The sequence below is a fragment of the Erpetoichthys calabaricus genome, chromosome 6 (assembly GCF_900747795.2).
Source record: "Erpetoichthys calabaricus chromosome 6, fErpCal1.3, whole genome shotgun sequence".
Lineage (NCBI taxonomy): Eukaryota > Metazoa > Chordata > Cladistia > Polypteriformes > Polypteridae > Erpetoichthys > Erpetoichthys calabaricus.
In genome coordinates, this window is record NC_041399.2 from 202,121,768 (window position 1) to 202,144,380 (window position 22,613).

Sequence of the window (22,613 nt, forward strand, 5' to 3'; positions counted from 1 at the left end):
CGAGGATGGCACACCCATACATGCTGTCACAAGAAGGTTTGCTGTGTCTCCCAGTATAATGAGATTGGGAGAGTTGTTTCCGCACTCACCACACAATGAACTTCCTCAGGATCCCAAATTAGGACCCGAGCACAGCCGTGCAATGGGTGACACCTCAGTACCACACTAGTTCAAATGGAATTAAACTGTGTGAGGTTTTTTTTTTCTTACACAGTGGCTGGAGTGCCAATCCTGCCACCAACCCTGCAAGTTGGAGGACCTGCTTGCAGGGCTGGTTGCAGATTAACTTCATACCCAGGTACCAGGAGAACAGGCTGTTATATGAGGAGAGCTGGTTAGGGCCGTAGGATGGCATCAACACAGCAGTAGGATTGGTGTCTGCTCTTTTGTGCAAGGAGGAACAGGAAGAGCACTGCCAGAGCCCTACAAAATGCCAGCTGGCTACTGTTATGCATGTTCCTGACCAGTCAGAAACAGACTCTATGAGGGTGGAATGAGAGCCCAACGTCCTCTAGTGGGACCTATACTCAAAGGCTGTCACCGTGCAGCTCAATTGGCATTCGCCAGAGAATACCACAATTGGCAACTCCGCCATCATCACAGATGAGAGCACACTAAGCACATGTGACAGATGTGAAAGATGCTGTGGTGAACGTTATGCAGCCTGCAACGTCATCCAGCATGACTGAATTGGTGGTGGGTCAGTGATGGTCTGGGGAGGCGTATCCTTGGAGGATTGCACAGACCTCCACACGCTTGACTACGGGGTACCCTGACTGTTGTTAGGATGAAACCAGGATGAAAACCTCAGAGCCATTGCCAGACATTATGCTGGCGCAGTAGGTCATGTGTTCCTCCTGGTGCAGGACAATCCCGGGCTGCACGTGACCAGAGTGTGTAGGCAGTTCCTGGATGATGAAGGCATTGATGCCACTGACTGGCCCACATGTTCCCCAGGTCTGAATCCAATCTCTGGGACGTTCTGAACCGGTGCATCTAATGCCACCAAGTAGCACCGAAGACTGTCCAGGAGCTCACTGATGGCCTGATCCAGGCCTGGGTGGAGATCCTCCAGGACACCTTTGGCCATCTCATCAGGAGCAGGCCCAGATGTTGTTGGGGGTGCTTACAGCCACATGGGGGCCATACACCTTACTGAGTCACATTATGAGTTGCTGTGATGAAATTCATACAAGTTGGATCAGCCTGTGGTTTCAGTTTCTGACTTTGATTTTCGATGTGATGTTGAATCGGCCCTCAATGGGTCCTTGATTTTGGTTTCCATTGACTGTTGTTACAGCATTTTATTTTCAATGAATTGCACAGTATTATTCAGATTTTCCACTTGAATATTGCATTCCTCAAGATCTGATGTGATTTAAGTGTTCCCTTAACTTTTTTGAGCAGTATATATTTTGTATATACGAGGTGTGTCTATTAAATAACAAGACTGATTAAATAACTCACCTTTATTTATATGTATTACAAATTTAATGCTTGTCCCCTTCAGGATACTCCTCATCCATATTACTAAACGAGAATGATAAACCGCAGGGCGGGGACCTGCCCGTGGACGCAAAAGACATAGTGCGCAGGCGCCACACAAAGCCCCCCTCCAACTAACAGAAAACGCAGGAGACATGGTGCGCAGGCGCCACACAAAGCCCCCCTCCACTAACAGAAATAAGAAATGAGGCAACGCGCCCATAGCACACAAAAAAAGGAGTCAGACGCAGGCGCCACATAAAAAAGAGGAGTCAGACCCACACCCCAGAGTGAAATGGGACAGACTACGGAGTATACACACTAACATAAATAAGAAATGAGACACAAAGCCCCCCTCCACTAACAGAAATAAGAAATGAGACAACGCGCCCATAGCACACAAAAAAGAGGGGTCAGACCCATGCCCCAGGGTAAAATGGGACAGACTACGGAGTCCACAAAGGGTCACCCATCAAGCCCGAGATTACGGCTCAAAAACGAAAGAGCAACTGCAAGCAAACACCCGACATCATACAGAAACCCCACAAATACAGGCACGGGTTCAAAAGGAAAGAGCTTGAGTGACAGACATACAAAAATGGGACCGACGGTAAAAAATCAATGAACGCAGACGTCTACAACCCGCGTTTATAATGAGTCCACTATTAATGAAAATTCATTGCGATTAATGAATGTCATTTGCAGTCATTGTCATTCACTTAACTTCCCTGAAGAAACAACTGGCAATACAACTAAGGAGTTTACACGTTGTTGTCAAAAGGGTCAGATTACACTGCCTCCTTTACATGAATATCCTGACTATCTACGGAAGCTTCTAACTAACGATGTACCTGAAAGTAAAAACTTTACGGACTGCATTAGATCCTACAATAGTTCATTTGCTTTTGCATCTACCGGAGTAAATATCAGGCCACCAGCTGCCGATGACCCATACTCCTTTCGCGTATGTGGACAAATATTACATCGCATTGGAACAGTGCACCCTTAAACAAATCACGAACGCAAATTGGCACAAATCTACATCTTACATCCAGATGACGCAATCTATCAACGAATGAACCTTCCTGAAAACAAACAATGCACGGACCTTATACTCAGAAACGTCACTAAGATCATAAACAATCACCCATTAGCTAACATTCAACATGAGGTTGAAAGAGAGGCCAATACAAAAGCAACCTATGGCTGCCCAGCGGGCACGGGTTCAAAACGCCGGGGGTAGGCGAGTGAAGCCCCCTTGTTTGCACTAATACATTGCTGCAGTCTTGTTTTCCACTGGTCGAAGGCATGGAGCAAATCAGTTTCTGTCAGCTGTTTTAACACAGCCGCCATTTTCTTCTTTACAGCATCATCTGACTCAAAACGTGTCCCTTTAAGCACTGATTTAACTTTTGGGAAAAGATAAAAGTCGCACGGTGCTAAATCGAGTGAATATGGAGGATGTTCAAGTGTAGTAATGTGCTTGTCGGTCAAAAACTGCTTTACAGAAAGTGCTGTGTGAGAAGGCGCATTGTCCTGGTGAAGAATGAAACCATTTTCTCACAGTTGTGGCTGTTTTTTTTTCTGACTTTTTCTCTCAGCTTTATCAAAACTTCCTTATAATAATGCTGGTTAACTGCTGTGCCTTCTGGAACCCATTCTTCCAAAATTACACCCTTGATATCGAAAAACACAATGAGCATGGCTTTGAATTTTGACTTGCTTTGACGAGCTTTTTTCATTCTTGGTGATGACGGTGTTTTCCGGTGCATTGACTGTCTTTTGGTTTCAGGACCATACTGGAAGATCCAGGTTTCGTCACAAGTGACTACTTTATGAAACAGGTTGGGATCTGCGTCAAGTTGCTGCAGAATGTCAACACAACATTCCTTGCAACGTTCTTTTTGCTCTGGTGTGAGGACCCTTGGGACCATCTTGGCACAACTTTCCAACTTATCGTTTTTTCGGCACATTACAGAAAACACAACCAAACTAAATGGCGACTCCCAATCAACTGAACGTCATAGAGGGTTGCTGCTTGTCATGCAGGTTCAGACATGTTCAGGGTCACCACGCATGCAGTTATAACCCATTCCGACTGCTTTGTTTACTAGCAATCACAGTCTCGTTATTTAATAGACACACCTCGTACACTATACTAGAACACACATCTAAATGACTAAAAAGGAAGAAAATGTAAAAAGAGAGAAAACAAAGTACTGGTATCCCTAAAATTCAGTTCTGGGTTAAAGCCGTTAAAAACCCTAGTGGGAAATATGACTTTTTACAGAAGTTCTTTAAATAAATACATAAATAGATAGATACTGTAGATAAATAATTATATATGGGCTGAACACACACCAGAATGACTAAAAAGGAAGAAAATAAAAGAAATACTTCTGACTTAGCAGTCACAGTGAGGCGCTATGCCAGATGTATTGCAGCTGAGCCCCCAATGGCGTTTCCTGACCCACTTCAGATGAATAATAATGAAAGTCCTCCGTGTTTATGTGTTAGAGAGAGAATGTGCAGCTTTGTTCATAATGACACTCAGTTTTGTTTTAATTCTCTCCTTTGCTATGACCTTCAGCAGAGAGTAGTAATTAAATGCATTGCATTTATCATTTCAACAGATGGCACATACCAAACATTTGTAGCAATACATTTTATTGTGCCATTTCAGGGCACCATAATGTTTGGCACACAGCAATGGCAGGTCTATTAAAGTCGTCATATTTAGTTCTTTGTTGCATTTCCCTCACGTGCAATGACTGCTTGACATCTGCGATTCATAGATAGATTCATTTATAGGTGGGGTGGTGGCCCTGAGGCTAGGGATCTGCACTGGCAATCAGAAGGTTGCTGGTTCGAATCCCGTAAATGCCAATAGGGACTCTGCTATGTTGGGCCTTTGAGCAAGGCCCTTAACCTGCAATTGCTGAGTGCTTTGAGTAGTGAGAAACGCGCTATATAAATGCAAAGAATTATTATTATAGACATCAGCAGGTGCTGAGGATCTTCTCTGGTGATGTCCTGCCAAGCCTCCAATGCAGCCATCTTAGCTCCTGCCTTTCACATATCTATCTGTCTATCATATAGTGCCTTTCAGATCTATCTGTCCTAATAAACATTCCAGTGCAGTAAAACTTTACACATACAGAAAAATGATAAATCTCCACATGAATAATATGCACTTTTGTGATGGCAATTAATTTGGATGCTTACGGCTGATTTCCACTCAGGCGCTGAAATCGGGCAATGCAGTTTTGCGGTAACCTGGCAGTATCAGGCGCAGGGTAGAAATATACCTGGTGCGGGCCGCAAGTTGCAGCTTGATATTTCTGTCGCGCGACGACCCCAATCTTTCCAATTGTCCTTATGTGAAATGTCACTTGTGTATTTGACACGTCACTGTTGACGAAGGAAATTTCACTTTGAGACGCAGGTTAGCCTATTTGCATACGTCTCAGCGCGCAGCCGCATCTCTCTCTCTCTCTCATTAAAAGCTTACAGTGGGGGATCTTCGCACTTGATCCTATCTTTGCTCTTTTCGCTTTAAGGCTGCTCTTCAGATAAGCAATCTGCACTAAATGTTAAAACTGCGAAGTGGAAACGTTTTCGACGTTTCAAAACATAGAGGGGGAATTCATGCCAGATTATTCAAGGCTCGCTCTCCCGTGGGCGGGGGATACCGAGGCTTCCCTCTTTCGCTGTGTAATTCCCCGCCACTCGTGGAGAATGTCTCCGCCCCTTCATGAACAGTTTCTGTGACGAGCGGCTAATTTCACACTCATTTTGCCTCATGACACCGTCGGGGTTAGATGTAGAAGTGGCTTGCGCCCTGATGGAAATGTGTCTTGATGCTTTTACGTTGTACCTGTAGGGGCGAATCACAGTCGCAGAGGAATGGAGAATATGAACGAAAATGCAGGGATTGAACTGTTGCTGGCGCACATGAAACTTGAAGATTTCATCGAGGCAATGGGAAGCTTGTATCCTTCTGAGGACTCCGCTGCTTTAGAAGGGAGCAGCCTGTACATGTCGCAGGGCGAAATGGACGAAAACGAGGAAATAAGCAGTCCTGCGATGCTGGAAAATAATAGATCGTCTATGCTCAGGGACTCCGTTAGATACGGAACAGTGGACGACTTGTTGGCGTTTGCAAATCAACTCTCCAACAGCCCCGGCAGCAAACCAACGCAAGAGACGGGAGTGCTGCTGAACAAGGTGAGTCCAACCAACAAGCACAATGTTTTTTTTTTGGGGGGGGTTGCATTAAAGGTATTGTAGAGTCGGGCCCCTCAGACAGACAGTTAGCAGGAGGCAATCCCTGCAGTTGGTCACGTAACCTGCGGCGATGGTTTGCCTTTTTGTGTTTTTATCGGAGTTCTTTGTATTCTGCTTCTGCATTCATTGTTTGAACAAAGATGTTAACAGTCGGCATGCACTTTGTTATTCAAACCTGTCTGTAAATTCTAGACTGCTTCCTCGTCAGATTAAATTCATTTACAGTAACTTTGTGCTGGTTATGGAGATGGTAAAATAGATAGTTCAGTGTATCGAAACTGGGGAGGTATGTGAGTTTCGCTGTGTTGAGTTAAACTAAAATTGTCGCAACGTATAACTGAGGGAGTATAATTTAATGAAAGAATGAATAATTCAAGTTGTGGTATACGTTTGCCTTTCTGTTTCAACTTTTCTCATGTAAAAGATTCTGCAGCTGATGATCCGGTGGCCATCTCCAGATTCTGTTTTACAGTCACGCAAAAATGAATGCAGTTTTTGCTCATATTTGCAGCTAACCTCATCACTTATGGAAGAATATTTTGGACAAAATAAAAAAAATGCAATAAATAGAAATAATGTGAACTGTGGCAATAAATTTATAACAGCAAAAAAATGCAAAATGCAATAAACAGAAGTAATGTGAACTATGTCAAGTGTAAATAATAAAATGTGGCACTGAGTAGTTTTTTGTTGCTCATTTCTTTGTGTATTTCTTTATATATTTCGGTGACAACACACACAATATATTTACCACCAAGTCACATTTGTAGTTCATGTAAGTATACGCTGCCCTCAGAAGTTTTAGGACACCTCAGTTTTTAAAATTTTTTTATGGAAATGCATGCAGTTTAATGTCTTAATGTTTCATGAAATCAAGGCATGGAACAGACAGTTGCAAATAATAAGTCAAGGAATCATTAAGTGTACAAAATTTTATGCAAGTTTTTGATTCATCAAAGTAGCCCCCTTTTGCTGATATGACAGCCAAACAATCAAAAATTGGTCAGCGAGACCTGCTGCAGATGTCCCCACAGATGAGTTGCACTTGCAGGTTGCTTCCCTGTCCCCCTTCTGCCCACTTCATCCCAAACTACCTCAATGAGGTTTAATTCTGGAGACTGTGCTGGCCAGTCTATGTTCTGAAATGTAGCTTCTTGTTGTTTTCTTTTAACATCGTTCTGACACAGCTTGGAGGTCTGTTTTGGGTCATTGTCTTACTGTAGGATGAACCCCTGACCTACTAGATCCAGACCAGAAGGTGTTGTGTGCTGCTACTAAATGCTGTGGTAACCCTTGCCAGTTACTCTGTGCAAGTTGGCAACTCTGCCTCCAGCAAAAGAGCCCCAGACCATCACACATCCTCCTCCATGTTGGACGGTTGGTGTCATACACTGAGGGTCCAGCCTTTCATCAAATCAACGGCGTGCAAACACCCAGCGTGATGAACTGAAGATGTCAAATTTAGATTCATTGGCCCATAAGACTTTCTTGCAGTTTGTAGTTGTCCACAGCCTGTATTTCAAGGCCCTGTTTTGTCCTTTTAAGGTATGGCTTTCTTCCTGTCATACCTGCTCACAAAGTGTCCCCTTCACAGTACAAACTGACATTTGCTTTTCTCGACCTGCACTGTTAAGCTGTTGTGTTGTGAGGCGTTGATCACGCAAGCTGGTGACCCTCAGAAACTCGTCTTCTGATTGGTTTGTGACTTTGTTTCGGCTAGATCTCTTCCTATCAGAGTGTCTTCCAGTTTCCAATTGACTTTGGAATTGCAACTGGCTTGCAACTTTTACAATTTCTCTAAATGAGAGGCCTACACTTCTAAGGGTACTAATGCTCTATCTCATTTCATTTGTTAATTACCTTTTTCTTACCATTATCACTGGAATATTGTCCAAGTAGCACTCCAGAGGGTGTAGTACCACAGTCTGCTTTAAGACAGACAGAGGGGTTTTAAGTAATCGACACAAGTTGGGACACCTGTGCAAATTTGTTTGTTTCAACTTGCAAGGCTTACTTTACTTAAATTGCTGCAGAATATCTGTAGGTTGTAACCTATTAGTCATTCCCTGAAGAAGGTCCATTTGTAATATTTTGAAATTTCCTTTTTTCAGTTTACTTTAAATGTAAACCTCTGGCAGTTTACTGCTTACCTTTCCACCATTTTAGGTCATTCATTATAGTTCAGCTGATTAATTTTGAAGAAAAACAAAGGTGTTCTAAAACCTTTGACCGGTAATGTGTGTGGCTAATAAAGTTTGATTCTGATCCTGACATAAAATAAGCCTTGAAATGAAAACTCGTCAAAGAGGAAAGGTTCTAGCTAGGGCTGTGTTATGACTGGTGAATCATGGGTCAAGAGAGTGTAAACCTTTGACCATCAAGTCCACACTTACAGCAGACACATCCAACACAGAATCCTAATGATAAATTTGGAGCTTCTTGAATTAACGTAGCCATTTTGCACGGTAATTCTGGGCATCTTTTTCTCGCGGTCACATCTGACGTCTAGTCACAAGTTTGAGCATTTGCATGAGCTACTGGATTCCCATTGATAGTGATTGGCAATTCATGAACAATTCGATTGACTCTTTTCTGTGAATCATGGAAGTTGATTCATGAGCGCAAATGAATTGATTCAGCAGAGCTCAATGGGAGTGCTAAAGTGCGTGCGTGATGCTGTGTGCCTCTTTCATTTAGGTGTTTAAAGCACACAAGCAAGTACCGTCTGTCTGATTCATGATTTTCATTTATGTCACTTCTGATTCTTTCTAGTTAGAACTAAATCATTGGCGAGTGGGAGCACTGTCATCGGTTATTCTTTCGTTCATCATAAAAGAACAAGACAGTAACAACATATTTATATTAGAATGCTTTGTTTGTTTTGTACAGTTTGTTCTTGGAATTGTTTTAAACAGAATATGTAAACACTAGCTGTGAAAAACCCGGGGTCCTAGAAATTACTGAAATCATCAGAAAAAAAAATTGAAATGTAGAGATGTCAGGTAATTGAAAGGAACTACTCTGGGCATCTCTCTCCTAGGAGGATTTGTTTTGCTGATGTGCTCGCCTCGCTTGTGTATTTGCGGTTAAGTGAGTTTCTCTTTTCTCAGTGGTTTCACTTTGGAAGCAGAGTTGCTTTCTTGGAGCTTCATGCTGTAGCCTCGCACTTCTGGGACAGACAGACAGACAGACAGCCACACACACACTTCCACGAGTAGATGTTTATATATAAGATAATCCACTTTAATAAAATGGGCGGCACGGTGGCACAGTGGTAGCGCTGCTGCCTCGCAGTAAGGAGACCTGGGTTTGCTTCCCGGGTCCTACCTGCGTGGAGTTTGCATGTTCTCCCCTTGTCTGCGTGGGTTTCCTCCCACACAGACAAAGGCATGCAGGTTAGATGCATCGGCAATCCTAAATTGTCCTTGGTGTGTATGTGTGTGCCCTGTGGTGGGCTGGTGCCCTGCCCAAGGTTTGTTCCTGCCTTGCGCCCTGTGTTGGCTGCGTTAGGATATAGCAGGTTGGAAAATGACTGACTGACTTTAATAAAAATAACAAGTGTCTTTTGTGTGTCCGTCCAGTTGCAGTGTCTCTGTTGTATGCCATTTGGTATGAGACTTATTAAAGCAGTGCTAATGTTTGTGATGCGCCATCTGTTGGAATGAAAAAAAATGCAATGCATTTTATTACTACATGCATTTCAACATGTATTCCAGTAGATGGTGCAGTGCAAACATTAACACTGAATATGCTGAGGTCTGCATCTCGATTCCCCGAGAGGGAGGTGCAGTGAGTGTGTACGACTGATGAGCCCAGAATTAGGGCGAAACACATGTCGCGTACTCTTTGCATTATTTGAAAGTAAAACTATTTCAACCATTCTATGATCTGCTTCTCGCAACTGAAAGAGGGCACCGTGGCAGATGTTAGCCGACTTGCTGACCAACCACAAGCGTTACCTGGTAGGTAACCACCCATACAATCAGATTGTGATTCAGACTACGAATGCCATGAATGTAATTACCCCTATATATATATATATATATATATTTATATATATATATATTTATTATATATTTATATATGTATATATATGTATATATGTGTATATATATGTATATATATATATATATATATATATATATATATATATATATATATATATATATATATATATATATATATATATGTATATATATATATATATTTATATATTTATATTTATATTTATATATATATATTTATATATATATTTATATATATATATTTATATATATATATATTTATATATATATATATTTATATATATATATATTTATATATATATTTATATATATATATATTTATATATATATTTATATATATATTTATATATATATATATATATATTTATATATATATATATATATATTTATATATATATTTATATATATATATATATATTTATATATATATATATATATATTTATATATATATTTATATATATATATATATATATTTATATATATATATATATTTATATATATATATTTATATATTTATATATATATATATTTATATATATATATTTATATATTTATATATATATATATATTTATATATATTTATATATATATATATATTTATATATATATATATATATATATATATATTTATATATTTATATATATATATATATATATATATATATATATATATATATATATATATATACATATTTATATTTATATATATAATATATATAATATATATTATATATATATATAATAAAAAAAAATCCTAAGCATCAAAGTGCAACGATTTTGTGCAATGATTTTATGTGATGTTTTTTGTTACGCTTTAAATCGGGCTTATTTTAAAACCTACATACATATGTTTGGTATCATTCTTTTCAACTTTAATGTGATGTTGTTAGATTTTCAGATTCTTATCCTGTTTTTAAATTATAAACTAAAATATCAAGAAAGTCATGTTTTTTATTTTTGATCAAGTAAACTTTCTTTCACAGGAAGAAACTTTTTAAAAAAATTAATCTATTCATAACACCAATTTTTGTATTTAGATGATTTAGTTAGCTGAAGGCCGAGTTACGCTGCAACAGGGGGTTGGGGGCAGAAGGGCTTGGGGGCTTGCCCCCCTAGTATATTATAAATAATAAATGATTTGTGAGTTATTCAAGGAAGTCTCCAAAAAGGTTGTTGTGTAGTATGGACAAATCAAATGAGTCGAGTAATTCAATCGTGTAGTTTGAAAGAATCAAATCAGTAAAGTGAACTGAAATGCCCATCACTAAGTCAAGCAAAGTGCATACGTCCGATCTGTGGACTATTCACCAATCAGAAATCAACACTCGCTAGACCCCACCCTCTCAACTAGAGTGAAAGTGACAGTTTACATGTTGCGTGTGGCGTCCCTAAAACTGGTAAGACATAATTAAGTAAGTACATAAAGAAATAAGCAACCTAAATGTATTTTGTATTTTGTGACACGTTTAATTATTTATACATACATTTCATGTTGTTAGTCATTTACTGTCAACCCCTGCAGTACTTTTATTTATTTAATCTTGTCCAAAATGTTCCGCCTTATTCACCATTATTGTGCTATCCCAGATTTAATGATCCTTTCATACATTTTTAGCTCTACCCCTGTCTCGATGGAGATCCTTTGCTGGACTGTACTGGATTCTAAGTGGCAGCTGTCTTACACAAAGTTCCTATCCCCAATACAGTGCTTGTCTTTTCTTACAGAAAGACATGGTGGTGAAAAACGGTCGGTACCAGGTGGACACTGATGTGCTGCTGTTTCCATGGAAGCTGACATACCGAAATATTGGCTCAGACCTCGTCCCAAGGGGCTCCTTCGGAAAAGTTCACCTGGCATTAGACACCAGGACAAAAAAGCGGATGGCTTGCAAACTGGTATGTGAGATCTGGCCAGCCGGCCCTGTTTTGTCACTGGTTTGTGCTTATACCAATTGTTGGAATTTTATTGTATTTTATTTTATATGGACTACTTTTAATGTTTACAGTACAGCCCCAAAATGCACTGGGGGTTACGTTCCTAGAGCACCCGCGAATTGTGAAAAACTGTGAATTATGGATGTGGTTAAAAAAATGCCTAAACCCTAAATATACCCCTAAAACACTTTAATTTCATTTCAAGCTTGGCTTAATAAATGACCACAAAATAAAGAATGTAACGGTAAACCCGTATACTGTACTGTATTGTACTGTACTGTACTGATGTCACCCACAGTGCTAGAATGTAAACTACCGATGTTATTCAGTATACGTACTGTAATTAATGCAAGCGCGTTTTCATTACCAGAAGCCTTAGAAGGTGCAGGGCGTTTCGACGGCATCTTGGGGCTTTAACACTTTAACTGCCACATACTTGGGGGTTAATGCATCCCTGGACACCAAATACTTGCACTTTTTAAGTAAACATCACAATTCACAAAGAAAAAGTGAAATTTTAATGGAACACATTTTTTTTTTTCATGCAAAGAGCATCATAATTACTGCAACACTGATAATTTTACATACTGCCAATGAACTGTAAAAACTATTTAAAAAAAACTACTGGAACAATATGTACAAAGTGCAACTGACGCCATTGGTGAAATTCAGTAAATCACCGAGCCAACTGCGCTTGAACTGGCTGCATGCAAACACACAGAGGCCAACGCTGATGCTGGCAGGCTAGTCTAGTGCAGCAGCTCAATCCCAGGGACAGTGAAGCTGCAGTGGCCAGCAGTGGTCATGAGCTGGCTGCTCAACAAATGTATGGCACTGACTGATCAGCTCCGGCGTGCTGGTAAATTGCACTGGGAACCAACAATAGCCGGTTGTGGCATTCAATGAATGTACGTCGCCGATTATACTCGGCTTCTCTTTGCTGGCAAATGGCACTGGGAAACGACTATAACCGGTTGCGGCAGTTTAAGAGTTAAGAACAACAAAACTGAAAACATGAAAACACTCGGCTGGAGATGCGTCACAGGGCAGCAGTCAATCAGCAGCAAGGAGAAATGAATAACGCTGTAGCAGTCCGGTGCCGCTAAGATTCACACCGTCGAGAAGACGGTGATTTATTTATTTTTATGGTGGAGATTCCAGGGACGCATCCAGCCTTGACTCGACCTGCACGCACTCACAGACAGAGACAAAAACAAAGCAAACCGGTAATCAAGCAGCAAATAAAGAATGTAATGAAAACAACGATACTACCCCTGTTCCCCTTACGGCGATTATACATTAAATACAACAAAGCACAAACAAAACACACACAGTAAAGTCCATGAAAAACGGCAGTGGATGAAATGTAATGATGAAGATAGATAGTCCAGAGATCCACACGTTGAATGGGAATGTAAAGATAGTCCTACCGGTAGTTCCTAAAATGGTGAAGACGGGTGGACAGGTTCAGGAGCGCTCCTTTCTTCGCAGGATGGCCATGAATCCACTTACAGTCCTCATGTACACAGGCAGACTGCAGACAATCCAGACCCCAACCACAAAACGATCCAGGACAAAACGAATAAGTACAGGTAACCCAACAGAAGGCAGGCAGAGAGACAGGAACTCGAAACACAAATTACAAAAACTTTTTAAAATTTTTTTTTCTTTTGGTCACCAGCTCCCTTTTTAAAAGCCGTGCTGACACCCTTTGACCCCAACAGCCCCAGCACCCACAGCAGAAGACCAATCGGAGCCACTGCAGGGACTGCTGGGAGTTGCAGTTTCAACTTCTAGTAGAGTACAACACTCTCAGATTGGCTACTCTCACCATCCCAAGTCGCGTTTTCCTTTACGGTTATTTCTTGTTCTCTCTACAGTGCAGTATTGCCACGAAAAAAGCCATAGAAAATTGCGGAGGATATTTGCGGTTTCCGCTAACAATTATTAGTTAGGTTCTAAGGAAAAATCCGCAAACGACTGAGACTGCGAACCCTGAACCGCATCTTCGTGGTGGGTCTACTGTAAAACATTTGCTATTACAAGCTGGGTGGTATGGTAGGGCAGTGGTAGTGCTGCTGCCTCACAGTAAGCAGACTGGAGTTCACATCCTGGGTGTTCCCTGCATGGAGATCACATGTTCTTACTGTGTTCACATGGGCTTCCTCCTGGGGCTCTCTGGTTTCTTTCCGTGTTCCAGAGACATATAAGGGGTGCACACTCTCTGGAAAATTATAGTCCTATTTAAACTGAAATCCTTTCCAAAGTTAAAAAGCACGGCTACTGATGGAAACAAAGTAATAACTTCTAGAGACAAGGTACACTTGGCATTTTTTATGCTGGGAAACGCTCCAAAATAAAACAACTGAAGTAAGCCCATGGAACAGCACAGGATTGTTTGGGGGTCACCAGTGCTCATATGTGGGGATTAGTAGACATTTTTTACTTGACAGATCCAGGCAGGAATGTCTTGTTTATCATCAGGTGAGCTTTGAGGTGTGTGTTCTTATTATTACAACAACAACAACATTTATTTATATAGCACATTTTCATACAAAAAATGTAGCTCAAAGTGATTACCGCCATGTCTTCTACTGTGTAATTTTAGGAACTCCTCATCGGCCAACAACTGCCCAACCACACACACAAAATCCACCAATCAGGAAACAGTATGTTATGAAATCGTACACTTGTATATTAAACATGTAGTTACTAACTGTATTATCTCTTTTTTTTGGCTACCAGTAATGGCGCACTGCACGTACACTTGATTTGATCATTCCTAGTTTTCATCCTCTTTCTCTGTACGTTTACCATTCGTTTGCTCAGAGGTTGATGTTCTTGCTACTTCCTTAGCAGATCTTCTTTTCTCCACCCTAGCAGCCCGCTTCTACTCTTCTTTCATTGGCATCTTTTCGTGTTAAAACTGATTAAGTCAGTGTTTGTGTTGCAATTACTTAGTATGTTTACTTTAATTTTTCCACTTAAGCTGGCACTTAAATCATTCTTGAGGCAGATTGAAGACTTAAGATATGAAGAGGTAGGGGAAGTGACGGCGAAGGTGGTAGGGAATGAGAACGGCGCCTGTATGCATGTGCCGCACTGCTGCTGAGAGTTGATTCTACAATAAAATAAAATAAAAATCATAACCCCGAAAGCGGACAGTAGAGGTCACATAGTATATGTGTACCAAATGTCAGGTCAATAGTTGACACTGTTTGCGAGCTACAGCTGTTTTTAAAATCCCGGACAGCCACAGTAGCGTATTATATACAAAGATTGGCCTGACTTGCTGCGTATCCATAGTCAGCCACCACTTCAGCTTAATGGAAAAATTCTAATCTCCTGCATTTTCTGGAAAAGTCCCTGCTTTCCTTTTTTTTCCCATCCTGTTTAGCCTACTCATCCCTTTATGACATATCATGCATACGGTAGCTTTAATGAATATACTTTTATTTTTGTAGACTAAATCTGCAAGCACTGTATAGGATGTGTCTTATTATAGGATGAGTGGAGCTAATCAGGTGTGTTATTGAATTGGTCTGCTCTTGCACCTTAAGCTTCACACTAGTCCACGCACACACAGATCCTAACCACACAAATATGTTTGGGTGATGTTTTTCACCCCATAATGAAGACAAGACAGAAATTAACTCCAGGTTAGTTAATTATAAGGACAGCTTGAGTTTTCTTTCACATGAATGTATTCCCATCATTCTTTTGTACTTTTGCTTGAGTAATATACTTTATAGTAAAGATGCTTGAAGGTATTGTCCAGCTTGCTGGGATGTTTTAAGCAAAAGTCAAGCAAAATGACAACTTTTATTGGCTAACTAGAGAGAGTACAATATGCAAGCTTTCGAGGCAACTCAAGCCCCTTAATTACATCTTGCCTGAAGAAGGGGGCAGGATTTGCCTTGAAAGCTTGCATATTGTACTCTCTCTAGTTAGCCAATAAAAGTTGTCATTTTGCTTGACTTCACACTACATTCATAATGGCTAACACAGTATAACACCCGAGTACTACTATACCTGAAAATGAAAACCTGGAATTAAATAGATAGATAGATACAGTTAGGTCCATAAATATTTGGACAGAGACAACTTTTTTCTAATTTTGGTTCTGTACATGACCACAATGAATTTTAAATGAAACAACTCCGATGCAGTTGAAGTGCAGACTTTCAGCTTTAATTCAGTGGGGTGAACAAAACGATTGCATAAAAATGTGAGGCAACTAAAGCATTTTTTTAACACAATCTGTACATTTCAGGGGTTCAAAAGTAATTGGACAAATTAAATAACTGGAAATAAAATGTTCATTTCTAATACTTGGTTGAAAACCCTTTGCTGGCAATGACAGCCTGAAGTCTTGAACTCATGGACATCACCAGATGTTGGGTTTCCTCCTTTTTAATGCTCTGCCAGGCCTTTACTTCAGCGACTTTCAGTTGCTGTTTGTTTGTGGGCCTTTCTGTGTGAAGTTTAGTCTTCAACAAGTGAAATGCCTGCTCAATTGGGTTAAGATCAGGTGACTGACTTGGCCATTCAAGAATTTTCCACTTCTTTGCTTTAATAAACTCCTGGGTTGCTTTGGCTGTATGTTTTGGGTCATTGTCCATCTGTATCATGAAACGCCGCCCAATCAATTTGACTGCATTTAGCTGGATTTGATCTGACAGTATGTCTCTGAACACCTCAGAATTCATTTGGCTGCTTCTGTCCTGTGTCACATCATCAATAAACACTAGTGTCCCAGTGCCACTGGCAGCCATGCACGCCCAAGCCATCACACTGCCTCCACCGTGTTTTACAGATGATGTGGTATGCTTTGGATAATGAGCTGTTCCACGCCTTCTCTATACTTTTTTCTTGCCATCATTCTGGTAGAGGTTGATCTTGGTTTCATCTGTCCAAAGAATGTTTTTCCAGAACTGTGCTGGCTTTTTTAGATGTTCTTTAGCAAAGTCTAATCTAGCCTTTCTATTCTTGAGGCTTATGAGTGGCTTGCACCTTGCAGTGCACCCTCTGTATTTACTTTCATGCAGTCTTCTGTTTATAGTAGACTTGGATATCGATACGCCTACCCCCTGGAGAGTGTTGTTCACTTGGTTGGCTGTTGTGAAGGGGTTTCTCTTCACCATAGAAATGATTCTGTGATCATTCACCACTGTTGTCTTCCGTGGATGTCCAGGTCTTTTTGCGTTGCTGAGTTCACCAGTGCTTGCTTTCTTTCTCAGGATGCACCAAACTGTAGATTTTGCCACTCGTAATATTGTAGCAATTTCTCGGATGGGTTTTTTCTTTTTTCGCAGCTTAAGGATGGCTTCTTGCACCTGCATGGAGAGCTCCTTTGACCGCATGTTGCCTGTTCACTGCAAAATCTTCCACATGCAAGCACCACACCTCAGATCAACTTCAGGCCTTTTATCTGCTTAATTGATAATGACATAACGACGGACTTGCACACACCTGCCCATGAAATAGCCTTTGAGTCAATTGTCCAATTACTTTTGTCTGGAGATGATACTGTTCAGTGGATGCAGTGGATTCTCTATGATTGATAGGAGCCTGCTCAGCGCCCATCGCTCTGCCACAGATGTCAAACTTTCCAGCTCCGTGCCTAAATGTCTTTAGCCTTGTTTTATAAGATCAATACTTCATGTAACTTTATTATGGGCAACCTATTCTATCAAATAGTGCTGTTAATTTATTTGATGAATTTTTGTTTCCCCTTTAAATAGGTTCCCCTGGAACACTTCAAACCAGCTGATGTGGAGATCCAGGCACGTTTCTGCCACGAAAATATAGCAGAGTTGTATGGTGCCCTCCTGTGGGATGAGACGATCCACTTGTTTATGGAAGCGGGTGAAGGGGGCTCTGTCATGGAAAAGCTAGAGAGCTGTGGGCCGATGAGAGAGTTTGAGATCATCTGGGTCACCAAGCATATCCTCAAGGCCCTTGACTTTCTGCACTCTCGGAAAGTCATACATCACGATATTAAACGTAAGAAGTTTTAGAATTTTGTAATCTCAAGGCTGTGCCTTGCATAAAGATAATGAACAAGTACTGAAGCCTGAACTGTAATTGAATTTACTTTTCACTTTTACTACCATTAACCGTAATACTACATATATTTAAAGTGTTTTCACGTATTTTGAAATTTGTATAGATGCATACCTTATGTATTGTCGTCTAATGAGGCAATCCACGTGTCCAACAAAGAAATGTTGAGGCGTCAATGGGGTCGACCCCTTTAATATGCGCACAATGGTGTTAAACAGAAAGGGTAAGGCCAAATCATCTGGGGAAATCTGCTGCCCAATAAATCAAAGTGTAGGTCACTCTGGTTCGGTCGGAACTCCTTCTGGCAGTGTCCTTATCCTGCAGTAAGACAACCCCTGCTGGGAGCATCTCGGTTTTATAATCGCTGGACCAGAGGACGAAGCAAAAAATGGAAATGTAGGAAGTGTGGTTTTCCACTGCTCCCCAGTCCAGGTTTCTCGTAAACTGCTTTTCATGTTAATGCTCTGCTTTGGCCTTCCAAAGACGATGACTCTTTAGTCCTTTACGGCGAATGGACCAGAAGGGGTGGGGTTACGTGCCCTCATTGGGTAGTTTCTCTGAGCTGTGAGGGAAGAAGAAAAACAGGACAAAGTTAACGGTATCCCACACCCCTAAATCTCGGACGATTTTTGAATACCTTTACCAATCTCGCGGTGCAGTCCTCCGATTCTTTTGCGTGACAGTGTATATCTAATATATATGTGGAAAGTATTGAGACAGAGTCAAAATTTGGACGTTAAATTTACACGTTGAAGCACTTTCTGTGTGTTTGGTGTCTTGACGTGAACCAGTAGACGTAACTCAAGAACCGATTGCTCAGTCTGATTGAAATTCACACGTCCTAAAGATATGTGTGTTCGATTAATTGCCTTGTATGTGAGAATGAGCTTGTGAAAGTCAGGGTGCCCTACAGTCGACTGACTGACACCCCATCCGGAGTTGGTTTCTGTCTTGCGTCTGATACTACAGGATATGTTTCTGCCTCTGATTCATCACTAGGATGTGATTAAGTGAGTTGGCTAAAGAGTTTTTCAACTTGTCTTGTTTTATAGCCAGCAATATTGTGCTGATGTCAACGAAAGCTGTGCTGGTGGATTTTGGGCTCTCTGTACAGATGACTGAAGATATTTACATGCCGAGGGATCTTCGGGGAACTGAAGTAAGTTTTGTTATTGTTCATTTTATTGCTTATTAGCCACAGTACCTGTCAAAGACCAATAACAGAATAATTAAATATTTGCTGTCTCTTGCTCAATGTGTACCTTCATCGCCATCCCTCTGTATTCGCACGTGTGAGCGTCTCTCTCAAGTTCTTTCCTATAGATCCTGCCTCTCGGACTCTGTTATTATTTTGGAGGCTCCATTCTCATCTAATGTCCGGTTTGATACTTGCCGTCTTTAATGGCGACTCTCTGTGTGCTTCATACACCTTTACTCCTCCTTGAGCATCTCACACTTCCGCTCTTGTCGAATTACCAAAGCCAAACTGACCAATTAGATTGCTCAGAGGGTCTGGCCACTCAGACTTTAGTGTTTTATTATATAGTAGGTGTAGGTGTATGTCTCTCTGTTATAAAAAAAAAAAAAAAAGTCTTCGGAGGGAGACGAGACGTGATCTTCTCGGAAGACACTTTGCCGTCAAGCAAGACAAGGCAGTGAGACAAAAGGACAGCTGCTTTACAGGCTTTTAAATGATCGACGTTCAGTGCGAAAAGCAGAACATGCAGCTCGCCAGCAGATGATCCGACCGCATCTCCTTAGCGTGCGTTCAGCCCCCTGCCTTCACAACACGAGAAGCAGAGACGCGAACTGGCAATAGGACAGCTGTTGTACAGGCTATTAAATGATCGACGTGCAGGGCGACAAGCAGAACACGCAGCCCGCCAGCAGATGATCCGACCGCATCTCCTTCGCGTGTGTTCAGCCCCCGCCTTCACAACACGAGAAGCAGAGATGCGAACTGGCAAAAGGACAGCTGTTGTACAGACTTTTAAATGATTGACGTGCAGTGCGACAAGCAGAACATGCAGCTCGCCAGCAGATGATCCGACCGCATCACCTTAGCATGTGTTCAGCCCCCCACCTTCACAAAGCGAGAAGCAGAGATGCGAAGTGGGAAAAGGACAGCTGTTGTACAGGGCTTTAAATGATCGACATGCAGATCATGCAGCACGGCACTAGCAGCCCCTTAGGGGAATAACTCATTCACTACAGCTTTATTACTGGCAAATATCAAGAAATAAAAAACGAATAAAATGAAAATCACAATCTCTTTAAATTGTATATCTGGTTAACCAAACCTGGGGGTTGGCAAGCGAAGCGAGCCCTTTAGTATTTAAAAATAAATAAATAACAAAACAAAAAAAGAAAAGTTTGTAATTAAACGAGTCTAAGCAATTTGCAGTCGATTTATAGTGAGAGCAGTAATGAGTCCGTCAACTGTCCATCATTTTTTAATTGCTGGCATTTATTTCAAGTAACAGTCCTGCTAATGTGGCTCTTGTCATTTGTATTTTAATAATGACTAGCTGTCCCTCGCGGCTCCACTTGTGTAGTACTGAAACAGGACAAACTTTAAAAATCGAACAAAACCGGTATCGCTAGCTAAGCGGATGCAAGGTACGCTCCAACACGTGGCCAGAGGTACAGTGATTTTAATGGAGGCTGGCACGTGAGTGAGGAGGGTCCCACTCCGCTCCACTCGGTCAACAGCCTCTGTCTGGGATTAGCGTGAATAAAATCGCTCCTGCAAGCGAACTACGATACTTAACATAATGAGAAAAGTCACAAAATCATCTGGAATGTTCAAGTGAATTATAGAAGAAAACCTAATCTAAATCTGTTAAGTAGATCTCTCGTTTGCTAGCTAAGTGAAGGTAAGGAACATGCCCCGAAGCTGGCATGTGAGTGTGGAGAGCCCCTTGGCCCGCTGTACATCTCTCAGATTCGCACAAATAAATCGTTACCGCAAGCGAACTATGATACATAGCGCGATGAGAGAGGTTGCAAAATCAACCGGAATGTTGTTCACTCATGAAAAGCAGACAGACAGATGTTGGATTTTATATATCTAGAGATATTGACTAACTGCCTCATGGTCTAGTATGGTAGCCCGACTGTGATGGACCAGAAGGCCCCACAGCAGGTGTGTAGCCTTTTGTTGAAAAATCATGTAAAAAGCGTAGCATTTTTTTGGCTTGAAAAATTACATATTTATTAAATCTGATTTTTCTACTGTAAAGCATACAAAACCCTGAAAATACAAAGTCAGAAGTGTAGAAAGTATAATAATGATACAAAAAGTAATGCAAATCATACTAATACCGTATATACTGTCAAAATGTGTCGTTTGTGTAGTATGTGTCGAAGCACGATGAAATACGCAATCAGACGTCACAGTCGGGACAATAGTAGCGTGATTCCTTGCGGATTTTCTGTCCGGACTGATCAGCTTTCGAACAGCACACTGCTCATGTGCCATTGATACGAACGTCACTTTCAGATTCATGCAGAATCACTGTCGGTTTTAATTTTCTGGGCAAATTCACGTCGTCATCACTGCTCGTATCCCTATTAAGAGCGTGCAACATCTGGGCTGCTGATAAACGTTTCTTACAAAACGCTATTATGAGGCTAGGAGAAGACGTGTTTGCACCATTGCCCAGGTGATGCTCGGGCCTGACGCTTATGCAAGACACACCTGTCCCGTTTCCCGAGCAACGCTGGGCACTAATGCCGTTGGCACTTTTATATTCCAGAGTAATCCCCACGTATAATGCTTAGCGAGATGCATCTATACAGTTGCATGAGTGACGCTCGAGACTAGCGCTTTCAGCAATGTGTTTGCAGCCCGTTTTTATGTTAAGCGTCACTGGGGTCGTGCTTCCATCCACACAGGTCATTTTATGACAAAGATACCTGAAGAATGTCCATTCTGTTGTGTCGCATGCCCCGCATTCCAGCAACAAACTGTTTACCCTGCTGAAATCCACCGAGTGATATTGTAGTGTTTAATTCTATATAAATAGACTCTCTAAACATGGCTACACTTGATTAGAGAGGACAGTTTAACAGCAACATCTGCTTGACCTGAGACTGATACGCTCTTATGGAAGTACCCACATATGACATAATAATCATTCAATTTTGTCGTTGTTTCCTTTTAGGGGGCAATATAGCTCCCTAGCTAGAATAAGTTCTTTTGAAATTGTGGCTTTTTAAGTAACCAAAAAATATACAGTGAACCCTCGTTTATCACGGTTAATCTGTTCCAGACTCTACCGCAATAAATGAATTTTCACGAAGTAGGATTCTTTATTTATAAATCAAATATTTTAGCAGTTAGAGTATAGAAAACCTGTTTGCGACCTTCTAAATACTTTTTTAACATTATTAGAGCCCTCTAGACATGAAATAACACCCTTTAGTCACCATTACACTCGTATTACCCAATATATTAGACAAAATAAGAGAAAATAAGACATTACAAATATCATTATTATTTTACTATACATTTAATTACATACACACACAGTTCTTACACACAACCACTAACCTATGAAGGCACGACCTCAGTAGGGAGAGTCTTCAGGTGGTGCAGTATCTTCAGCAGGTGCGTTGTTGTCTTCTTGCGCTGAAGGAGTACTAGGAGTAGGCAGTGGGTGTCTGGGTGCGCGACTGAAGAACATCTTGATATGCAGTTGCTGTCTTTTCATATGCGTGAGGAGGCTTTTGTAGGGTATTGCCATCTTTAAACATATCCAAGAGTTTCACCTTCTCCTGGATGGTAAGCATCTTCCTCCGGCGCTTAGTTT

General features: G+C 40.9%; 1 protein-coding gene across 1 annotated transcript in view; it reads left to right on the plus strand.

Annotated features, from left to right (window-relative positions):
* Positions 1-22,613, plus strand: part of map3k8 (mitogen-activated protein kinase kinase kinase 8) — a 35,045-nt gene that overhangs the window by 2,796 nt on the left and 9,636 nt on the right. The window contains exons 3-6 of the mRNA XM_051929002.1: positions 5,369-5,712; positions 11,524-11,694; positions 17,478-17,739; positions 18,852-18,958. Coding sequence (XP_051784962.1) covers positions 5,392-5,712; positions 11,524-11,694; positions 17,478-17,739; positions 18,852-18,958 — 861 coding nt within the window. The 5' untranslated portion in view covers positions 5,369-5,391. The remainder of the gene's footprint in view (positions 1-5,368; positions 5,713-11,523; positions 11,695-17,477; positions 17,740-18,851; positions 18,959-22,613) is intronic.